Source organism: Stegostoma tigrinum, chromosome 26 (genome assembly GCF_030684315.1).
Source record: "Stegostoma tigrinum isolate sSteTig4 chromosome 26, sSteTig4.hap1, whole genome shotgun sequence".
NCBI classification, from domain to species: Eukaryota; Metazoa; Chordata; class Chondrichthyes; order Orectolobiformes; family Stegostomatidae; genus Stegostoma; species Stegostoma tigrinum.
Window position 1 is genome coordinate 8,898,094 of NC_081379.1, and position 24,366 is coordinate 8,922,459.

The 24,366-nt window shown below is 42.2% G+C and overlaps 1 protein-coding gene across 6 annotated transcripts in view; it reads right to left on the reverse strand.

Annotated features, from left to right (window-relative positions):
* The window catches only part of wscd2 (WSC domain containing 2), a 543,379-nt gene that overhangs the window by 118,306 nt on the left and 400,707 nt on the right, over positions 1-24,366 (reverse strand). For all 6 annotated transcript variants that reach the window (XM_048555729.2, XM_048555734.2, XM_048555732.2 and 3 more), the window contains 2 exons: positions 16,760-16,874; positions 13,487-13,671 (listed from right to left, as the gene is read on the reverse strand). In XM_048555729.2, the coding sequence (XP_048411686.2) occupies positions 13,487-13,671; positions 16,760-16,874 (300 nt within the window). The remainder of the gene's footprint in view (positions 1-13,486; positions 13,672-16,759; positions 16,875-24,366) is intronic.

Genomic DNA, 24,366 nt, shown 5'->3' on the forward strand with positions numbered 1-24,366 from the left:
ACTCCCTCAACACTGGATAGACAGCCCTAGCCATCGCACTCAAACCCACACAGCCTCAACATGGCATTGTCAGCCATAGCCATTGCACTCAAACCCACACTCCCTCAACACTGCATTGTTAGCCCTCGCCATCGCAGTAAAACCCACACTCCCTCAACACTGCATTATCAGCCCGAGCCATTGCACTCAAACCCACACTCCCTCGACACTGCATTGTCAGCCCGAGCCATTGCACTCAAACCCACACTCCCTCGACACTGCATTGTCAGCTCTAGCCTTCACACTCAAACCCACACTCCCTCAACATTGCATTATCAGCCCGAGCCATTGCACTCAAACCCACACTCCCTCGACACTGCATTGTCAGCCCGAGCCATCGCACTCCAACCCACACAGCCTCATCACGGCACTGTCAGCCATAGCCATTACACTCAAACCCACACTCCCTCAACAATGCATTGTCAGCCCTGGCCATTGCACTCAAACCCACACACCCTCAACAATGGATTGTCAGCCCTGACCATCGCACTCAAACCCACAATCCCTCAACACTGCATTGTCAGGCCTGGCCATCGCGCTCAAACCCACACTCCGTCAACTCTGCATTGTCAGCCCTAGCCATTGCACTCAAACCCACACTCCCTCAAAACAAGATTGTCAGCCCTGGCCATCGCACTCAAACCGACACTCCGTCAACTCTGCATTGTCAGCCGTGGCTATCGCACTCCAACCGACACTCCCTCAACACTGGATTGTTAGACCTCGCCATCGCAGTAGAACCCACACTCCCTCAACACTGCATTGTCAGCCCTAGCCATTGCACTCAAACCCGTACGTGAGACTTGAAACCAAAAGCTTTTATCTCCAAGCTGGACGAACGATGCAGAAATATAAGTACAAAACTGTGGATGTTGAAGAAATGAAATAAAAACACAAAGTTCTGGAGAAACTCCGCATGTCTGGCTGCATATTTGAAAGGTGAAAGAGAGTCTGATGACTTCTTCCGAAGCATCTTCTCTTCATATCAGTAATAAAGGGTGAATGTCTCATGATAATTAACATTGAACAGTTTCAATGTAGTCGCTAAAGCTTCAGCTGGGCATGTGGTTCTTTCAACTTTGATAGTCTCCAGGATTAACGTGCCTATACTTGAGGAAAATAGCAAGTTAATTAGTTTGGAGTCAGCTGCCCCTTGTGAAAAATGCAATTAAACCAGCTTTAATTAGCCTTCGGATGGAATCAACAAAGATGAGCAGTGCACAGTGCAATAAATGCATTGTCAGATTACCACCAATTCTAATTACAGCAAAGTCACTGACATGACCCATAAACAACACAGGAGAAATTACTGTTGAAACCACTTTCTAACCGTGGGACCATTCTGGTGTGAAGTTGAAACTTAACTAGAGATTGCTGATGTTTCATGAGTTGTTCCCATTCTGGAACAGTTCTTCAATGAGTAAATGTAATTGGTGTCAAAGAAAAACTTAATACGCAGCACCCTTCCAGTGTTCCAATCCTTACATGAGCTGCATTTCATAATGTGATTCATATAGCAAAAACATGTTACAGGCAGTGATCAATTGTAGCTTCTGGAAAGATTGTTAGCAGGCTATTTGCACCACAAAAACATCTTGCATTTATACAGTACCTTTGATGTGGGAAAATATTTCAGGATGCTTCACAAGTTGTTTCACTGGGGTTTTAAGAAGCACCTTAAAGGAGCAGTGAGGGGAGGTGGCTCAGTGAGAAGAACTTCAACGCCTGGCTAGCTGAAAGTGTGGCGATCAGCAGCGGAATGATGAAAAGTCAGTATCAGTGAGACTACGAGTGCAAAGGATCTTCGAGGGGTGGGGGCTGGAGGAGGTTACAGATACAAGAGAGGCAAGACCAAGAAGGGATCTGAAAATTGGGAGGGAAAGTGTGACCTTTGATGTGTTTTGAGCTGGGATTTGTGGCGTGATAGGGAAAAAAGACTTGGCTCAAGTCACAATAGAGGCAGATAATATCAAGTGGCTTGGAGTTATCAGCTGATAATACCCCAAATGGTTCCGGGGAGCTCTGCGTTTATCAAAGAACAAAACAAGAAATGATTTCAAATAATTCCTCCTCCCAAACGCCCATGTGTGGAAGAAAATAAGCTAAGCTATTCATTTCTGAGTTCCATTTTGGGGAGTCTTGCCTAACTTTTGTGGTGCATTTGTTAAGGTAGGGAGCCAAATATTAATGAAGTGTGTTATGGTATTAAAAAGGTGGTGAACTAGTTAGAAACCCTGAAACTGGCAACTTATTGCCACCTACTCTAAAGCCCGTCCCATCACATGGCCAAGCACACTGTTTTGCTTCCTGCGCAGCTTTAGTTTTCTTATTTTAATCGACATATCTTCTGTGGAGAGGTCGAGCCGGTGTGGGGCACAGCGAGAGAATATGGGGACAGCGAGAGCGCACACCGGGGATAGAAGTTTCCTGCATCTGTGGCAGCGTGAGTTCAGGGAGAATCAATCTCAGTGCGGAAGAGATCAAACCCTTGTGGGGAGTGTGAGCCCAACATAGCTAAGCACCTAAGAAGGACTGCTATGTTGAACTTTTAACTATATTTCCTTATTTTTCTACTTTATTCTCAGAAGAACTTTAATGTTGAACTTTTAAATATATTTCTTTATTTTTCTACTTTGTACTAAAATTTAATACCTAGGTACCTCGTGCCTAAGGTGGCATCAGGAAAACTGACATTGTGTACTTTCCACTCCTGTATCCCTGCAATTGAATACATGAGAAAATAAAATCTAATTTCCCTTAATAAATGCACTGTTACGCCAGACCAACAGATTGCACAGGTAGCAATGAAAACTGTACATACAACTGCACAAAGCAGCTATAATCAATATTTGGCTTACTTTATTTGATTGAAGCTGAGAAGGTTGACCAGAAAGCGAACTTCACATATCCAATGAACTGACAATGTTTCAACCTAAAAGTTCACCAGCAAAGGCTGCGAATCACTGACTACCTTCAACAGGTCAAAAGATTCGTAGCAGCAATCAGTGTGAGTTAAAATATTGTGTAAGGGTATGGGGAGAAACCAGGTGATTGGCACAAGCTAATGACGCTCACTTAAAGAGCTAGTTCAGGCACAATGGGCCAAATGTAATAATTCTGTGATTCTGTGAAATCATTCGAGAAGGCTTTGACCAAAGTGGATTTTAGTCCCGCAGAGTTTGGGTGTAAAGAAGAATCACCCGAGTGAAGAGTATAGAGGGCAGTCAAATAAAGGGATGGCATAGGTCTATCAAGGAGCACAGGTCCACTCAAACAGCTGGAATATTGAAAAACCTCTCCCCGTGTGATGTGCCACGAAATGGTAATGAAGGCAACAGTTTACTATTAAAAACCACTAAAGGGCCATCTTTATACCCAAACTCTGAGGGACTAAAATCCACTTTGGTCAAAGCCTTCTCGAATGATTTCACAGAATCACAGAATTATTACATTTGGCCCATTGTGCCTGAACTAGCTCTTTAAATGAGCATCATTAGCTTGTGCCAATCACCTGGTTTCTCCCCCATACCCTTACACAATATTTTAATTCACACTGATTGCTGCTGTGAATCTTTTCGCCATCTCGCTGATGAAGAGCCTAGGCCCGAAACGTCAGCTTTTGTGCTCCTGAGATGCTGCTTGGCCTGCTGTGTTCATCCAGTTTTACACTTTGTTATCAAAGGACCATCTGACCACGTTTCAGGATTCACAGTGAAGTCGAGAGGAGCGGTTGGGAGTATTTTCCTTGCTGAAGAGAAGGCTGAGGGGAAATTTGATGGGGATGCTCAAAATTGTAAAGGGTCTGTTCCCGTTCAGGGAGGGAGTGAGAATGAAAGTCACACATTTAAAGCAAATAACTAAAGAAGCAATGGTGACACAAGGAGGGAGCTTTTCATGTTGTGAGTGCTAAGGATCTGGAATGCACTGTCTGACAATGTGTTGGATGTAGATCCAATCACAGGGAACTCAATAATTATTCAAAACAGAAGAACGCACAGGAGTATGGGACAAGGTGGTTAGGGACATAGTGGGAAGAAGTGACATGAGGCATATCACTCTCCCAAAGAACCAGCATGCAAATGATAGACTGAATGGCCTCCTACAATGCTGTGATTGAAACTTGGAGCAAGTATAAGCTTTATTGGCATGAGGTGAACAAGTTAATCTTCATGATTATGATGAGTAAAGGGCAAACAATAGATTGTCGTGGCCAATAAAATCTTAAGGAGAGGATGCAGACTTGAGATAAAAATGGGAACATTCACAGAAGAAGTTAGAAAAAACAACTTTTACCTGGACTGTGGCCAGAGTGTGGAATTCTCTGTCACAACTGTTGAGGCAGTAGAGTCCATGGGCTGTTTCAGAAGAGAATTAGTTGTTTAAAGGGCATAAGGGGAATGAAAATAAAGTGAAGCAAGATTTAGGGTTATCATTAGGGTTAGGGTTAGCTGGTCTATGAGCAGAAAAGCAGCAAGTCAGATTGATGGGTTGAATAGCTTGTTGGGTTGGCTGGCCTAGTTGGTTGGATGGCCAGATTACAGTGCAATGCAAAGTGATGCCAACAATGGGGGTTCAAATCTTGCATTGGCTGAGGTTATCAAGAAGGACTCTGCTTTTCAACCTGGTGACTCTCAATTTAAATCACCACCAATTATCTCTCCCTAATGAAAGAGGAGCCCTCTGGCTATCTGGGGCTATCGACACTTTCTTTAATAATCCATTTGATAATAATTCTGGTTGCCCTCCAGAGAAAGGATATTCTTAAACTGGAAAGAGTGTAGAAAGGACTCACTACAACGCTATGTGGACTGGAAAGTTTAAGTTTAAGAAGAGGCTGGATAGTCTGGGACTTTTTTTCCTTGGAGATTAGGAGGCTACGAAATGACATCATAGAGGTTTATAATCATGCGAGGCATAGATAAGATAGATAGCCAACAGCCTTTCCCCATGGTAGGGAAGTCTAAAACCAGCGGGCATATCTTTAAGGTGAGAGGGGAGAGACATAAAAGGGACCAGAGGGGCAATTGTTTTTACACAGAGAGTATCAGGAATGGGCTGCCAGAGGTAGTGGTGGAAGTGAGTACAATTTTGTCATTTAATAAACATTTGCACAGGTACATTAATGGGATAGGTATGGAGTGGTATAGACCAAACACAGGAAAGTGGGACTAGTTTTCTCATGAAAACTGGACAACTTGGGCAAGTTGGGTTGTAGGGCCTGTTCCCATGCTCCATTCTATGACTATATGTTGATGACCCTTTGGAAGATGAATTAGCCAGGTAAATACATTTAAATGACTTATAAGGCCAAGAAACTCAATAGCAGAAATGACTGAATAGTGATCTTTAAAATTATGAAGGAATTTGATAGGGTAAAAACGGAGGTGTACCAAATGAGGGACTATAATTAGAAGACAGTCACTAGTAACCCCATTCAGGAATGAAGGAGAAATGTGTTTATGGAGACAGTGGTGAGAACGTGGAACTCCCTACCAGATGAAGTGATTGAGAGAAAAAGAATAGATGTACTTCAGAGGAAGCTGGATAAACACTGCAAGAAAGAAGTAGAAGGTTATACTGATGTGGTTATTTGAAGAGGGATGGGCAAAGGCTTGCGTGGAGCATAAAGACCAGCACAGACCAGTTAGGATGAATGGTAATTTCTGTGTTGTAAGCGCTATACCAAGGAAGCATCACACTGATGTAATAAAGTATGAGGATATAAGCCACATATTGTTTTAATTACTTTCACAAGCAGGTTCTGAAGATGCTTTTGCTCCATTCATCAAGCACTGGGCTTAATAATGGATAGAAAATGGATAATACATCAAATTTTGAGCATTTTTATTCATCATTGACTGCACGGAAATGGAATATAGGAGAGATATCATTAGCTGTTAATGGCCTTTTTACGTGAGTGCAAGGATCATGGAATGTGCAATTAGGGACTGCACATCTAAATCCTTGTTGGCAGTAGCTTATGAGATGATGGACAATAATAGACAGGCAAAGATGTTCTGGTCCATCCAGTTTTCTTCCACGTGATATTTTCTAAACTGATCACTTGTCTTTGTACCTTTATTTTAAATTATAGAATCTCCACAGTGTAGAAGCAGGCCATTCAGCCTAACAAATCCACCAAAGCATTCTAGCCAGGCTCATCTCACGACTGTATCCCTGTAACCCTGCATTTCTCTTGGGTGGCACACCGAACCTACACCACACAAATTAAGAAATAAAATTCTCTGGATGAGGCCTTTATAAATCATCCTGCAGAAATTACAACTTAATTGCTGAGCATTAGTTCTTTTAATGCTTCAAATTTTCCTTATTCTTTTTTCGTTCCTTAAACATTTCCTAAAATTTGCTCATTTTCACCTGCTATAAATTGTGAAGGCTTTCTTGATTCTGTAGCCTGGTTTAAGTTCTCTTGCTCGTGCTTTCACTGTTCCTTGTGGAGATAAATGGAGAGATGTTCACTGTGAGAGGTGAGAACTCTCTTTTGCACTTACTAATTTTCTCTTTCTGGTCTTCGCTTCTTTTACATATAGCTGTTCCCTTTTCTCTAATTTTACCTCCTGCAGCCTTCAATTATCCCTCACAGAAGAAGCCTCATGAAGGCTCTGTGTTTTCCAACTGCAAGTGGCTTTTCTCCTTTCTCCTTGACTACACACCAGCCACAGTGCTTCTTACTAGCTTCTAAGTTAAGTTTTGCCTTTGGAGCACTGAGCTTGACTTTGCGAGGCACCAAAGGCTGATGTTGTCTGGATTTCTATTCCCTGTTGGGGTGGTCAGAAACATACTTTAATCATAGAATCCCTACAGTGTGGAAGGAGGCCTTTCAGCCCATCAAATCCACACTGACCCTCCAAAGAGCATCCCAGCCAGACACACCCCATTTCTGTAACCCTGCATTTCCCATGGCTATTCAACCTAACCTGCACATCCCTGGACACTATGGGCAATTTAGCATGACCAACCCACCTCACCTGCACATCCCTGGACACTATGGGCAATTTAGCATGGCCAACCCACCTAACCTGCACGTCCCTGGACACTATGGGCAGATTAGCATGGCCAATCCACCGAGCATGTATATCGTAGCACTGTGGGAGGAAGCCAGAGCACCTGAAGGAAACCCATACGGCCATGGGGAGAAAATGTAAACTCCACACAGACAGTCGCCCAAGAGTGGGATCACACCTGGGTCCCTGGCACTGTGAGGCTGCAGTGCTAACCACTGAGCCACCGAGCTGCCCCAAATCATGAACTTTTTTCCCAGACAACAACTGCTGGTAACTTGAAGTACTTGCCACCCCTGGCAGTAAAGTTGTATTGGGTAAGGATTATTTGAGGTAATTCTCTGCCATAAATCTTCTGTTGTCTTTGCTTAGTTTTGGGACTATCTAGTGATTACTGGTAGGGGATGGGCAACAATAATGGAGTCCCTATAAAAGATAACTGCTCCCTCTGAAAGTAGAGAAGAGTTTGCTGTTGCTAATCACACAGTGCACGATGTCTAGAATGGGTGCAGCCAACATAATGCCAATGTTAATCCCTTCGGAACCATAATCATACACAACACCATATAATTGTATTACCTTGTATGAAACAAAGCTAAAGTGACCACAGTCCTACTCTCTCATTCGAGGGACACAATGAGTGGTGGTTTAACCTGAGGGTCACCATGCCTCAGGTGAGGGGAGAGGTTGTGAAGGATAGTCCTTCATAGTAACCTCAGCCTGTACAGGAATTGAACCCATGCTGCTGGTGTCAATAACCAGCATCCAACCAACTGACCTAACAGACCACTCGACTGCATTAAAACACAATGTGCACACTCTCCATGTCAAGTGTTGGTGGGGCATGAAATATCATATTCATACTCTCTATTCCCACTAAGTAGATGGCTGACGGAAATCCCAGCAGATGGGTGACGCTGATATGAAGCTTGGTGTTCTTTGAAACACACTTGCATTTATTTAGGGCTTTCAGCATCAAAGAGTGTTCCCAAGAACCTCAGAAAAGTCATACAAGTTAGGGGAAGTGATCGAATACATGCCTGACAAAGGAAGTTCTAAATGGCAGCAGTTTGAAAGCAGAGAAAGGCCAAAACGAACGGGATTGTGATGCCACGCAACTCAGTCAATCAAATACAGATGGAAAGGTCCTTTGTTAATAGCAAGCTGTCATGGGGATGGATATACCGGGGACCAGAGAGTGAGGATGTGGGCACAAGGCTGGAGGAGATTACAGAGTGGGGTGTGTCCAGGCCATATAATGATTTGTAAAGATGGTTGGCTCTAGAATTTGGCAGGGTGATGGAAGTCACTAAGGTTAAGTCCAACAGGAGACAGTACGGGGCAGGGTGAGGTGGGGGGGGGGGTGTGAGTGGTAACAGATGACACAGCTTTGGACAAGTTGGAGCTGATGCAGGATGTGGCTTCAGTGCCCAGCAATTTGGACATTGGAAACTTGGCTGCCAGAAGTAGCAAAAACATAGATGGGATCAGGTGCTTTGTAACTCAATCCAGGATCAACTGTTCAAATTCTGCAAACTGTCTACTTTACCTGATGTTAGCAACTGGGGCAGGGAATGGAATTGGGTCAAGGGAAAAAAAATACAGCTACTTCTAGATACAGACTAGCATTATGGAGAGAATCTTACTGAACTCTACATCTAAACTCAGTCCATTGTAAGAATCTTTTCTCCACAATGCTTTAACCAGAACGTTTTGTCTCTATTCTCCTTTTGACATCCTGCACATTAAGAATAAATAACCGACTGAAAGACTGTAGACTATCCGCCTATATTAGACCAATGAAAATGAGCTGTCTGATTCAACTAATAACACTGAAGGGAAATTTGAACTTAATGATAATTCATTAATGAAGGCAAAAGTAATTAAAAAATAATTACCAAGGACCATAAGATTATCATTAGGAATGCAACTGTAATTATTGCTATTTAATAATGCATGCATTTTGATAACTGTCTCATGTCTCCAGGCAAAGTTCATTACTACATTTTGCAGATTTTTAAAAATATAAAGTACATATTAGATGTGGAACTGTTGCCACGGAACACGACTACTGTTGGGTTTATACGTTGAGCTTATAAAAGGCTGTTAACAATGACAAGGTTATGGAATGCCTGCAGTGGGAAACGGTCAATTCAGGCCAAACAAGTCCACACCGACTCTCTGAACAGTATCCCACCCAGACTCAGCCCCTACCCTGGGGGTGCATTTCCCATGGCCAAGCCACCTAACCTACACATCCCTGGACACTATAGGTAATTGTTTTTTTCTTTTATCACTTATGGAATGAGGGTGTCTCTGGCTAGGCAACATTTATTTCCCATCCCTAATTTTCCAGAGAGCAGTTAAGAGTCAACCACATTGCTGTGGGTCTGGAGTCACATGTGGATCACACCAAGTAGGGATAGCAGATTTCCATCCTGACAAGACATCAGCGCACCAGGTGGGGTTTTTGTAACAATTGGCGTGGTAGCCATTAAATGATCTTTTTATTCCATAGTTTTAATCCAATTCAGGTTTTGCTATCTGTCTTAGAGGGACTCAAACCTACATCCTCAGAACATTAGTCTGAGGAGGTGAGGTTAGAGCACTGTGACATTACCATAATTAAATCTTGTGACTTAATTAACATTCTGGCAATCTGGAATATTTTTGTTTCCAATGGTTCAATTTTTCAGAGTAATTCACAAACTCGGATCCATCAGAGAGAGTATAAATTCTCATACAATGAGACTCATTAGAGATAGATACACATATTGTCAGGAAGATGTGTTATTGAAAATATGAACTGATAATATCAATATAAATTATTGGTCACGTGTACTTATCTAAAGAGCTTTATTGGAAAAATATTTTGCAAAACAAATAAAAAACACGAGCTGCAGTTGTAACAAAGTCTCAATTGCTAGGGTCAGTCTCCAGGGTAGAGATTCCAAGTCTTTCACTTTCTAAAGTAGGTTATGTGGGTGGCACAGTGGCTCAGTGGTTAGCACTGCTGCCTCACAGTGCCAGGGACTCAGGTTCAATTCCAGCCTCAGGTGACTGTCTGCGTGTAGTTTGCACATTCTCCCCGTGTCTGTGCGGATTTCCTCGGGGTGCTCTGGTTTCCTCTCACAGTCCAAAGATGTGCACGTTAGGCGGGTTGGCTGTGTTAAATTGCCTGTAGAGTTCAGGGATGTGTAGATTAGGTGGGTTATAGGGGGATGGGTCTGTGTGGGATGCTCTGAAAATCAGTATGGACTTGTAGGGCTGAAGGGCCTGTTTCCACGCTATAGGGATTCTATGATAATGGCTATAACTAGCTTGCGATTGAAGTTATTGGAATTAAATCTAGGGAGCCTCAGTCCCTGGACATCTCTGCAGGAGTTCCCAGCGTAGTGTCCTCGGCTCAACCGTTTTCAGCGGTTTCATCAGTGACTTTTCCTCCATTATAAGCTCAGAAGTGGGAATGTTTGCTGATGAGTGCACAATTGCAAACTCCTCAGGCATTGAAACAGCTCATGTCCACATGCAATAAGCGCTGGAAAACATGCAGGCTTGTTCTGATAGGTGGGGAGGAGCAATCATGCCGCACAATGTCCGGCTATGACCATTTCAAACAAGAGAGAATTGGACCACATCACCTCAACATTCAATGACATTACTATTGTTGAATCTCCTGAATACCAAAATCCCAAGGTGTGGGGAGGGGTTTACCATTGATCAAAAACTGAAACAAGGTCAGCTACGTAACTACTGTAGCAACCAGAACAAATCAGAGGCTGGGAACTGTGTGTCAAGTAACTCACCTCCTGTCTCCCTACCTAGCATCTATAAGGCACAGCCAACGATTGGATGGAATACTTCCACTTGCTCGAACAGAGGCAATGCCAACAACATTCACAGCCTTCGCATCATTCAGGCAAATGCAGACCACTTGATAAACATCCCATCCACCAATGTCAGCTTTCATTCCCTTCGCCACTGATGCTCCATAGCAGCAGTGTGTAACATCTACATGATGCACTGACCAATTCCATCAAGTCTCCTGGGGCAACACCTTCCAAACCTTTGGCATCTACTACCAAAGAAGGGACATTGGCAGCAGATACATGGGAATGCCACCAACAGGCCACTTGCCATCCTCATGTGGGCATATAATGCTATTCCTTCACTGCTGCTGGGTCAAATCTGAGAACGTCTACGTTCGAAGGTCTATAACAGTTGAACATGCAGTTCATCACCACTTCTTTTAGGGCTATTAGATTTGGGACACCCACATTCCATGAACAAATAAGGAAAAAAAAGTGCATTTGTACTGTTAAGAAGAATGCGAGGCGATCTTATTGAAACATATAAGATCCTGAGGAGGCTTGGCCAGTTAGATGCTGAAAGAATATTTCCCTTTTATGGGTGACGGGAAATCAGCAAACACAGTTTAAAACAAAGGTGTGTCAGATTTAAGGAGAAGATGAGAAGTCTTTTTTCTCTCAGAGGGTCATTCGTCTGTGGACCTGTCTTCTCTAGAACTTGGTGGAGAGTGAGTCATTGAATATTTTTAAGGCTGAGTTAGATTCCTGATTGACAAAGGAAGTCAAGAGGACAGCAAGGGGTAGACAGGAGAGTAGACTTGAGGCCGTAGCTAGATCAGCCATGATCTTATCAAATGATACAGCAGACTTGAGGGACTGAATGGCCCACTTCTGATCTGGACTTACATGTATTTTATATGTTTTGCAGATAGTATAGGCCACCATTGTATGAGATGCTCAGACATTACATTCAGTAAGATGGCAAAATGATTTGTCGCTGGACAGTAGAGTGATGGAGCTATGTAGCTCACCAGTTCAAATCTGGAATTAGGACTGTTTACACTAACCACATCCTTCTGAAAATGAATCACCGTGGCTCCACTTCCCTCATGGATCAGCTATGGAGATTTTGTTTTCTGACCCCGTTGCCTTCAGGTCTGAAGTTGGATCTTGCTGTAAGTCGATCTTTGAATGTTTTGTGGCCTCTTCCATACTGTTTCCAGCTTCCAATAGATCTCCTTGTTGTAAAGGTCAGGATGGAGGACTTTCACCCCACAGCACTAGCTACTGGGAATTGTGAATCTTAACAGAACTAGTTTATTGTAAAGTCTGTACAACATCACAGGACATCTGGCTATCCAAGACCATGGCCAGATCTCCTTTTCTACTGATTGCTGTCATCATCACAGTGGCTGGTGTTACTCACAATCTTCCTGATATTAATCTTTTCATACCACAGTTAGCTCCATTAAAAGTGCTACACAAATACAAATTATAACTGATGATCAAAACCTGTCCTTAGCTTGCCTGACTGAGTGACTTCCCAACACCTTCCTCTTTCCAGCTTTTTGATGGCAAACTCATTTATCAATCTGCCTGAGCTTCGTTCCAGTTCCGAGCACCAGAAGGCTAAATAATTCAATTCACAATAGCAGCTCCCAGCACTGGCTTTATATTGTCTATATGTCCTCCTGCCTCAGAACTCCAAACCTTTCTCATTCCCGCCACTGACCCATCCCCACTCCCAGCGCTTGAGATTCTATGGATCAAACCATTTCACACTTCCAGGACCACTCAACAAGAGGGCTGTTCCTGATCAAGTAAAAGCTGTGGCTTCTTTTGGCACAAGTAGTTCTCAGCCTTAACATCCTGGGGTTTGAGTCTTTTATTACTCATGGAACCAGAAGAGATTCTGAAATCACTGTATGTCAGTTACTTTTTGCATCAGAGACAATTCAGATTCAATCAAAGCTCAATCTGCTAAGATTCTGGGAGAATAATGTAGCCATACGGCACTGAATGAGACTATTCAGCCCAATGTGCCCATGCTGCGTCTTTGAAAGATCTATTCAGTTTGATCCACCTCCTGCCATAGCTCTGTAGATTTTCTTTTTCAAACAATCATTAAGCAGGATATTGCCATTATTGCTTTAGCCAATGAATTAGAGATCAGGTGGGTATTAAAACAGGACTTACAGGAAAGAAGATCTACATTACAGAAATATATTTGCTCAGCAATTCAAACAGTACCTCTGACAGCGACAGCAAACAGAGCTCACACCTGATATGACAGAAAAATCTCCCAATAGCATTAGCGGCTATTTCTCTGGCAAAGCACAGTGAGTAGGGCACAGTTATATCAATTAAAACATTGGATCAATCCCGATCACAATGTAAGGTGGTGCTCGCTGTAATTAATGGATGAATGGCCAAATCATCTTCATTCTGATTAAGGCTTGTGGGGTCACCATATTTATATCATTTTATGTTGAGTAGTTGATCAGTATACACAACTTATTCCCCAGTACAACCCCATAGACAGGGAAAGAGGGAGAAATTAATTCTGGCTCTGACTATGTTGGTCTAGCACGTGTTTAACAGTCATTATGTGCTTACAGCGTCTCGCAGATTCTCGCGTGAGCTCCAGGTGGTAGACAGACAGACGATTGGCCCCTCCGCACATGTTGCTCTTCTCACCTTTGCACTCCATGTTGCATTCGGAGTCACTCGTGTTCTGGGCCTGTATCTTATGTCCACAATAACATTCTGCTCCAAACTCCAGGCCTGCGTACTGATAGCCCCTGGGGAGGTAAGTCAGAGAGGTAGTTACATCTGGAACAGATCCTGGGGCAGGATTTGAACCCACAACCACATGACTGAGAACCACTGAGCCACATCCACTGCACGTGGTTATCATTTGCTTCAACTATCAAAAGGAAAAAGAAGGGTCTGTGGTTTTTACCTTTTATGATGACTCTTGGCAGGAAAGTCAATTTTTCCACTACCACCACATGAATGTTACTCCTTAACTTACTCGCATTGCGACACAAAATTAAATTGAGCTTCAGTTTCTAATGAGAAAAGCCTAAAGATTTAAGGTTTCATAAAAAAAGACACAAGTTGTACAGAAATTTTAAAAGCCTTAGCTTGATTTTTGCCATGCTTTGGGAAGGATGTGAGAGTCTGAACTGTGTAGATGCAGGATAGTTTGAGAGATGAGGGATTTTAGATCTGAGGTTAGATTGGAGAAGTTGGTGTTGAGTTCCTCATTGAAAAGAAGGTTGAAGATTTTAAGCAAAATCGTATAAATGTTTCAGAAGAATAAATTCACTTAAATTATGACACAAAGTTTTAATGAAGTCAGTGCTTTTACTGACTAGTGACAAAAATCATCTCCAAATGGGAGGCTTCTTAGTCTAAAACTGTGACAACCCCTTTGCATCAATGTGACATTCCTGTCTATATCACTACCCTCCTCAAAGACTAACTGAATGAAAACTGAAAGAACTGCGGATGCTATAACTCAGAAGCAAAAATAGAAAATGCCAGAAAAGTTCTGAGGACAGGTCACTTGAACTGCAACATTAATCCTGATTTCTCTCCACTGAATGCTGCTGGACCTGCTGAGCTTTTCCAGCAATATGTATTTTTGTTGCTCTCTGAACAAAGCTGGCAGTCATTGCCAAGCAGACCACTGGCACCTGATACCACTGCCACAGTCACCTCACCACCACCAGTTTAACATAAGGGTATCCCATCGGATTACACTTTTGTCATTTCTTTGGTATCCAAGAGAAATCTTGGAAATGTCCATTTTTGAGACATCAAAGATTTGGAATTACGTTTGGCATTCTTTGTTCCTAGCAACTTCTGCATGGTGACAGTGAGTGGTCAATCAAATGGTGTATAATTTGATTACAGCAGTTATCACAGTTTGACAGAAAGTTAGAGGGCTGCTATATCAATTCATGACTGGCTTTACAGTATTTTATCAAAGAATCATACAGCTCCACATTGCACCTTCTGACGCATAAATGGGCAGATGCACGTGTGAATTTCTCAAAAAAATAATATGCATTGGCAGTAAACATGTGCATTCGCAACATGATTTGAGAGGATGCTCTCATTTCAGGAAGACAATCACAGAATAACTATAGAAACAAGGGAGCAGAGTTTGGCTACGTGAATAACTGCACTTTTCACAAGTCCAACATCTGAGGTTAAATGTAAACCCAATGCATGGACGTGATTGCTAAAACAAACTGCCTCTGAGTCATTTAGAAAACAGAAGGAGGCCATTTGGCCCATACAGTCCATGTTAGAACATCAAACTTTTATCTTGGGGCATTGGATCAGACATAGCCTTCCAGGACAGTGTTTTCTTTCTTTATTATCAGTCAATGCGTTGACTGACAATTGAAATATTAGAGACGGTTTATTTGTTAATGGATAGGCATGGGCATATTGAAGTACACAGCAGTAACACAATAAAAACAGCCCATTTTCCTCCCAAGGTATCTGTGGTGAGAAAATGGTTCAAATTTTGTCTCCATATTGTTTCAATATTGATTGAATGTCCCATAAAGCTTCCTCTTTCCATTGACTCATAGAACACAGAACATAGAACAGTACAGCACAATAAAGGCCCTTCAGCCCACAATGTTGTGCCGAACTTTTACCCTAAACCGAAGGTCTATCCAACTTCCACCTCTACCTTATACTATCATCCATATGCCTATCTAATAGCCGTTTAAATGCCCCTAATAAGCACAGCTCCACTACCCTCTCTAGCAATGCTTTCCACGCCCCTACCACTCTCTGAGTAAAGAGCCTACCTCTGACATCTCCCTGATAGCTACCTCCTTTCACTTTAAAACTATGTCCCCTTGTAAAAACTACCTCCACCCTAGGAAAAAGTCTCTGGCTGTCCACTCTATCTATACCTCTGATCATTCTGTACACCTCTATCAAGTCACCTCTCATCCTTCATCGTTCTAAAGAGAAAAGCCCTAGCTCTCTCAACCTTGCCTCGTAAGACCTTCCCTCCATTCCAGGCAACATTCTGGTAAATCTCCTCTGCGCCTTTTCTAACGCTTCCACACTTTTCCTGTCATGAGGTGACCAGAACTAGACACAATACTCCAGATGTGGCCGAACCAGGGTTTTGTATAGCTAGAGCATAACTTCATGGCTCTTGAACTCAATCCCTCTATTAATGAAAGCTAACACACCATTCGCCTTCTTAACAACTCTATCCACCTGGGTGGCAGCTCACAGGGAACTGTGAACATGAACCCTAAGATCCCTCTGCTCCTCCACACTGCCAAGAATCTTTCCGTTAACCCTGTATTCTGCTTTCAAGTTTTTCCTTCCTAAATGAATCACCTCACACTTTTCAGGGTTAAACTCCCTCTGCCACTTCTCAGCCCAGCTCTGCATTCTATCAATGCTCCTTTGTAACCTAGAATAGCCCTCCGCACTGTCCACAACGCGACCGATCTTCATATCGTCATCTTAGTTCCATTCTCCTTAGACACTTGTCACTGTAGAGACCTCAGTTTTGAAATTTTCAAACAACCTGTGGCAGGGACAGAATTCCAGATTGGGACTACTCTTAGCTTGAAGAAGTGCCCCATGACCTCACCCCAGAAAGATCTCCCTCTATTTTTCAGGTATAACCTCTTGTTTTAGGATCACACAACGGGGGAGATAGGTTCTATCTATCCACCTGATTAACGCCTGTCAACCCATGGGGAACTGTCATCTAGCAACCAGGGTGGATAAAGAGGAGGAACAGAACTGCAACATATCTTTGTGTTCAATTACCAGTTAAAACTGGAGAGATCATTAAATAAAGCGAAATTCATAGGTTGAACTCTGCAACCCTACCTTTCAGCACAATTGTCCTGGCAACGAAATACTGTCATCTTTCTGTAGTCAAAGAACGCTGTGCCCCTCAAGGCTCTCTGCTTGGTGTTGTCAAAATAACAGCCGATATATTTGGCTGGGAACAGAAAAAAAAGGCACACAAATGAAACAATAGATAAAAATTTGCAGTGTAGAAATTCATCAGATAGAGCCTGGAGCTAGGCGTGACTCCAGCTGCTTCAGCATAAAACTGCCTCACGTTTTCCAACAGACAGGTAAACTGCAATTTAGATAGGGGCTGTGGTACATGTGGACATTTTAATGACCTAACTCTAGAGGTGATGAATGTGAAAACGCCGGGGATTTTCCAGTGCTGAAACACTGGGAGGGTAAAAGGTCAGGACTTCCGTTATCATTCAGAAGGACTCAAACTGTGCATACCAAAGAGATTGTTAAAAAAAAAGCCGAGACTAGCAAGCAATGCCCAAAAACCCATGAATGAATAATGCAACAATAACTTTTAATAAAGTGGGATATTTCCAGATTGAATGCTTGTTGGAATTTATGAGAGTCTGTCAACATCCAGGACACTGCAGTGAATGAAAAAATATACATATTCTTCACTTTATCTGAACATTTTCATTGATTAATTGGTTAAAATACTGCAGGTAGGTAAAGAGCTGTTCACAGAGAATCACCCAATCAAGTTGCAAAGACTTAATGTGCTTTCTGACTGGTCTGGGATCCAGTAAGAATTGACATGCCAAGTAGGTAATGGCAGAAGAATAGGGGGGGATGGGTCAGATGGTTTGAAAGCCGATGATGAAATTTCCACAAATACACCTAACCAGAGTTCACAGTTGGTGTGAACTAAGTCAGTCACTTTCAACATCTTCTCGTGAAAGAACTCTACAACAAATATTATAATTCTGTGGAAAGCTAACCGTTCTACGCATATGTTAGAAAGAAAACAAAGTGAAAAAACATCAGATGAATGAATGAATGAAAATGCAACAAAAAAAAAGTAAATCCAAGACAATGTCTTTTGTAAAATTTGCCACAATTTTCAATGACTTGAAAATGACTTGAAGCCCTTTAGGAATGCTAAGGGAACCCTCGGGTTCTGGCGAATCTTGGTTGAAATTCACCAGATTAGGATGGAGTGAAGGGAACTTTTAACATAGCCTATGAGAGCGGGATGGAAAACCTCTGCAGCAAAGTATGAAGCAAGGTTAGTTAGTAATGTAATAAGGGTAGATTTATGAGGAAATTGTAACCTTAACACAACGGAATTTCAGATGTACTCTAAATGCAAACATGAACCCCAATTATTAACATTCTTGGGATTACCATTGGCCAGAAACTCAACTAGACTCACCATATAAACCCATTGGTTTGAAGGGTAGGTCAGAAGCTAAGAATACTGTGGTGAGTAACTCACATCCTGACCCACCCCCTCCCCCAATAGCCTGTGCAGCATCTACAAGGCAAAGGTCAGGAGTGTGACGGAATATTCCTCATTTGCCCAGCTCCAACTGCATTCATGAAGTTGCCACATCCATGACAAAGTAGTTCATTTGATTAGCACCACATCCACGAATATCCACTCTCTCCACCACTGGCTCAAGAGCAGCAGGGTGTACTATCTACAAGATGCTCTGCTGAAATTCACCAAAGATCCACAGACAGTACCTTCCAAACCCACAACCACCTCTAACACCTGAAGAAGGAGCGAGGCTCGAAAAGCTTGTGTTTCCAAATAAACCCATTGGACTATATTCTGATGTCAAATGCCTTCTGATCTTGCCAATCTAGAAAGACAAGGGCAGCCAGTACATAGGAACGCCAGCCCCTGCGCGTTCCCCTTCAAGCCAGTCACTATCCTGGCTTGGAAATATATCGCTGTCCTTCACTGTTGCTCAGTCAAAATCCTAGAATGCCCTCCCTCTCAGCATTGTGGGTCAACTGCCAGCAGGTGGGCTTTTTTTTCTTTATTCATTCATATAGATGAGGGCATCACAGTCCAGGCGGCATTTATTGCCCATCCCTAATTGCCCAGAGGGCAGTTAACAGTCAACCACATTGCTCTGAGTCTGGAGTCACATGTAGACCAGACCAGGTATGGATGGCAGTTTCCTTCCCTAAAGGACATTAGTGAACCAGGTGGGCTTTTCCAATAATCAGCAATGGATTCATGGTATTCATTACATTCTTAATTCCAAACATTTATTGAATTCAAATTCCACCATCTGCCATGACAGGATTCAAACCGAATCCCCAGAACATTATCTGGGTCTCTGGATTAACAGTCCAGCGATAATACCAGTAGACCATCCCCTCCCCCTCAGTTGTTCAAGAAGGCAGCTTACCATCATCTTCTCAAGGGCAACCAGGAGTGGGCAATAAAATGCTGGCCAAGCCAGCAACACCCACATCCCTCAAATGAATAAAAAAACTCTCAAATGAAGCCAATTAAATAGATAAGCAGGGAGAACTGCCTTAAGTCAATTGGGCAAATAGACTGAAATGTAAAGGAACAGTGTAAAATAATTAAAGAGAAAAAAAATCAAAATGGTAAACAAAAATACATTCCACCAAAGAACAAAAACTCAACAAGAAAATTCAGCAAGGAGGTTAAAGAAAGAAATGGATTGAAAGAATGGCCTTAAAACATGACAAAAAATGTGGTAGCAAGTCTGAGGATTGTGAATGTTTTAGAAAACAGAAAGGCCAAAAGATGGTAAAAATAGAAAAACAGAATATGAGAGTAAACTGATCAAGGATATAAAATGAACTATAACAACCTTTGCACAAATATAAAAAAAGAAAGTAGCTAAAGTAAACATTGATTCCTTAGCAGCCAAGACAGGAGAGACTATCATGGGGAATGAGTAAGTGGCAGACATTTGACCAAATATTTCATGTTTGCTTCATTAGTCAAAGAAACAAATCTCACACCTGCAGCTCAAAAGAGTGAGGAACTTAAATAAATTAATATCCGCAGAGTCAAGTTAATGAAGAAACATAAGAATTAACATTCAAAAAGTCCCCATCTGATGGTCTACATCCTTGGGTTCTAAAAGAGATTTTTGCAGAGTTAATGGTTGTGCTGCCTGTGATTTTACAAAATTCCTTAGATTCGGGAATGGTCATAGAAGAATGCAAGTTGGCAAAAGTTACATTGTTGTTCAAGAAAGGAGGGAAAGAGAGAACAGTGAACTAAGGCCAATTAGCTTAACATATCCTTGGAAAAATGCTGAAGTTTACAAAGGAAGTCTTAATGGTGTGTTTAAAGAAAGCATTGTGTGATTAGAGCAAGCCAATGTGATTTTGCCAAATGGAATTGCTGTTTGACAAATTCATTACTATTTTTAATGGATATAATTTGTATTATAGGTTACAGGAGAACTGATAGATTTAGAATATCTAGATTTCCAAAAGTCATTGGATAAGGAGCTACAGAAAAAAAGTTAACAGGTAAGATAAACGCTCATAGAGTTGGGTGTAATATACTCACATGACAAAAAGATTGGTTCAAGGTCAGAAACAGAGTAGAATTGAGGCTTCTTCATATTGGTAGGCAGTGAATAAAGCAGTGGAGCAAGGATCAATGCTAGGGACACAGCTACTAACAATCTATATTCACAACTTAGATGAAGAGACAGGGAGTAATGTATCAAAGTTTGATAATGATACCAAGCAAGGTAGAAAGTTAAGCTGCACAGAGAGGCTGCAAACGGATGTGGAAAGGGTCCATAAGTGGGGAACAAAATGGCAGACTGACCATAATGTAGGAAACTGTAACGTTATCCACTTTGGTCTTCAGAATAGTTACCCAAAGGTGTGAACCCTGTAAATGTTGATATTCTCAGTGACTTGGCTGTTCTTGTACAAAGAAAGTTAATATGCAGATCCAGCAAGCAAAGGGGTTTGGAGCACAGGAACAAAGAGTCATAGAATTCCTGCTTTGGAGAAGCAGGCCATTCAGCCCACTAAGTCCACACCAACCCTCCAAAGAACATTCCATGCAGACACATCCCCTACCTTAACCCTATCACCTTGCATTTCCCATGGCTAATCCACCTCACCTGCACATCGGATGTGCTAAATTGCCCAATCCAACTAATCTGCACATCTTTGGACTGGAGGAGGAAACCAGAGCACTTGGAGGAAACCCACATAGATATGGGGAGAATATTCAAACTCCACACAAACAGTCCCCTGAGGCTGCAATCAAATTCAGGTCCCTGGATCTATGAGGCATCAGTGTTAACCACTAACTTGCTCAGTCTGGGGACAGCTGAACATTTTTTCAGTGAAACTACATCGGGAATGCTGTGTGCGGGTTTACTCTTCAAATTTAAGCAATGATGCACTTGCATCTGAGGCAGTACAATGAAGCTTCATCAAACTGGCTCTTGAGATGAAGGTGCTGTTCCCTGATCAGAGACTGAGTAAACTGGTCCAGTTTTCTCTGGGGTCTAGAAGAATGAGTGACGATCTAATTGAAACAGAATTCTGAAGCGACTTTACTCGGTAGACATTGAGGGATTGCTTCTGCTGGTTGTGGAATCTAAAGTTCTAAAAATGGCACAAGCTCAGCACAAGTGTCTGGAATTCCTTACACTTGAGCATTGAGAACTGTGCCATTGTTGGATACATTAGAGGTTCAGATAGACTAAAATTTTAATCTCTCAGGGAATTAAGGGAAACGGTCGGTGTTAGGGTGACCTAACCCCACCACAGGGAGGAAAGTGCAGTTCATGCCCAAAATTATGTCTGTTTATCTTGAAATAAAACAGAAAAAGCAGATGATGAAAATCTGAATCAAAAACAGAAATTGCTGGAGAAACTCTGTAGGCCTGTAGAGAGAAATAGAGTTAACATTTCAAACCTTTTGTGTTCTGCCAAAGGGTCACTGAACTCGAAACATTAACTCTGTTTTTTTCTCCACTGCCGTTACTAGGCCTAATGGTTAACTTGCATGTTGGAGCAGGCGCGAAGGGCTGTACAATCTATTCTTTCTCCTATTCCTTGTGTGAGCTTCCAGAGTGAATTAGCCATCCGAAATCACATTGCCTAACAGCATCTGCTGATCAAACTCAATCTTGTGGCTTTATCATTTGCGTGAAACATAATCTGGCTGCTGACACTTGGGATCAAATCCGTTCGTGAATCCGAAGACAGGGCAAGCACAGCAGGAGTAGAACCAGTTCAATACAACATTTGCAGAAAACAGTAACTTTTTCCTCTGCACCTTCCCCAGCGATGCTAAAAGTTCATCTGCTTTCAGTGCGACAGTGAAAAATGTGCATTGCTGTAATGCATTCTCCACTCGTCCCCAAGTGGAATAAAGTTACATCACAGGGCAGAGAAACATGCTGAAAAATAAGAACAAAGGACTTTTAAACAAATGCCTGCTGAACATCACACCTTTTTACAAATGGCCTGCTGAAGAGGCCGCCGATGGAAGTCTGAGCATGTGATCAAAGTTGATGCCATCCTCTCACAGGCTCTAGACGCACCCCCTTCAGATGCTGTCAGCTCAGCAACATTGCCCAAGGAGTATCATGAGCTGTGGCAATGTATATCCTATGGGAGGCAATGGCCTAGTGGTGTCATAGCTAGACAATTAGTCCAGAGACTCAGATAGTGTTTTGCATTCAAATCCCACCGTGGTAAAATTTGAATCCAATGTTTTTAAAAAAATGGAATTAAGTGATTAATGAAGACCATGATTCCATTACTGATTGTTGGAAAAACATCCCACCTGGTTCACTAATGTCCTTTAGGGAAGGAAACTGCCATCCTTACCTGTTCAGGTCTGCATGTGGCTCTAAACCCACAGCAATGCGATTGGCTCTTAACTGTCCTCTGGGCAATTAGGGATAGGCAATAAATGCTGCCCTAGCCAGCGGCACCCCCACCCTGTGTATGAATAAAAACTTATAACTGTAAAATCTTATCAACATTCTCCCAAGGAAAAGCTACTGAGCATAAATGCTTAAGCCTGATACTCATCCCTGCATATTGGCGGCTGTACATGCCTTTAGGATAAGCTCTGAATCCATTCCCTAAACCATTCTGCTACTCACTCCCCATTCAGGAAGTTCTTTAGATACTTTCCTCTCTGGTCAAGTCCTTGGTCACCTGTTCCGATACATTTCCAAGGGAGTACTTCATTTTCAGATGAGACGTCAAACTGAGGCCCACCTATTCTCTCAGGTGAATTAAAAAACAATCCATGCCGTAGTTTGTAAAAGAAAACACCAGGGGAGTTTGTTGTCATGAACCAATCAACATTTGTGTGCTAAAAACAAAATGATCTGGTCACTGATTGGACTTTTGGAACCTGGTGTATACAAATTTGTTGTCAAGTTCTCCTCACATTTAAACATTATTAACTCACTTTGATATGTCTGGGGTATTCTCTATAAATAACTTTTTTTTGCCATACTTTAAACTGCTGAGATCTGTTTATGAGGGAGTTCTTCATTATTATGAGCATTAGGCAATGGACCAAATGCTTTCCTTCTGGTACACTTCGGTTTGGATTTTTACCGATCCAGGATGTCTTGGGAGTCCTTTAAAATTGGCAGGTGGGGACCAATTTCACGATTTCTGTCCCATCTCCATTTTCACCAATGTTGGATCAGGGCGCAGGCAGTTAACCGGCACACAGCACTCTAGCCCCACTGTGGGATGAGTAACTATTGCACAATGATCCTGCAACTGTAGTGTGGTCACAGAGCCATACAGTCATACAGTACAGAAACAGGCACATTGGTCCATGCCAACTATTATCTCAAACTAAACTAGTCCCGCTTTGGCCCATATCCCATTTCCTATTCATGTACTTATCCAAATGTCTTCTAAATGTTGTAACTGTGCCTGCATCCACCACTTCCTCCAAGAGTTCATTCCACACACAAACCATTCTCTGTTTTAAAGAAGTTGCACCTCATTCTTTTTAAAATCTTTCTCCTCTCACCATAAAAATATGTTGCCCAGTCTTGAAATCCCCCAACCTAGGAAAAAGACACCTGCCCTTATCTTTACTGTGCATTACTTGATGAACCTCTATAGGGCCACCTCTCAACCTTCCACACTCCAGCAATTAAGGTCCCAGCCTATCCGACCCCCGTTATAACTCAAACCCTGCATTCCTGGCAACATTCTGGTAAACCTCTTCTGAACCCTGTTCCACCTTTTAATATTCTTGCTCAGACAGGGATACCGGTACTGGACACAATACTCCAGAAAAGGCCTTACCAACGTTCTATACAATCTCAATATAATGTCCCAATCCTTATGCTTAAAGGTCTGAGCAAAGAAGCCAAGCATGCTAAATGCCTTCTTGGGTCATTCAGTAAGACGTTGCAAGCAAAACATGGTTCATAGCCTCTCAGAGAAGATGTTAATCATGGGAACTGCCAGTCCCAAGTTGGGAAACAAAAATTAATACAAGTCCCTACTCCTGGGATACTTCCATTGGCATGCTAAATTTTCTTTAAGTTTCAAGTATTATATTCTGTATCATTAGTTAGATGTACTTTTACTGCATTGCTTGATTGTGGTGTATGTCCTGCTGAGGTAAGTTAATCATTATACTGACCAACATTGTGTAA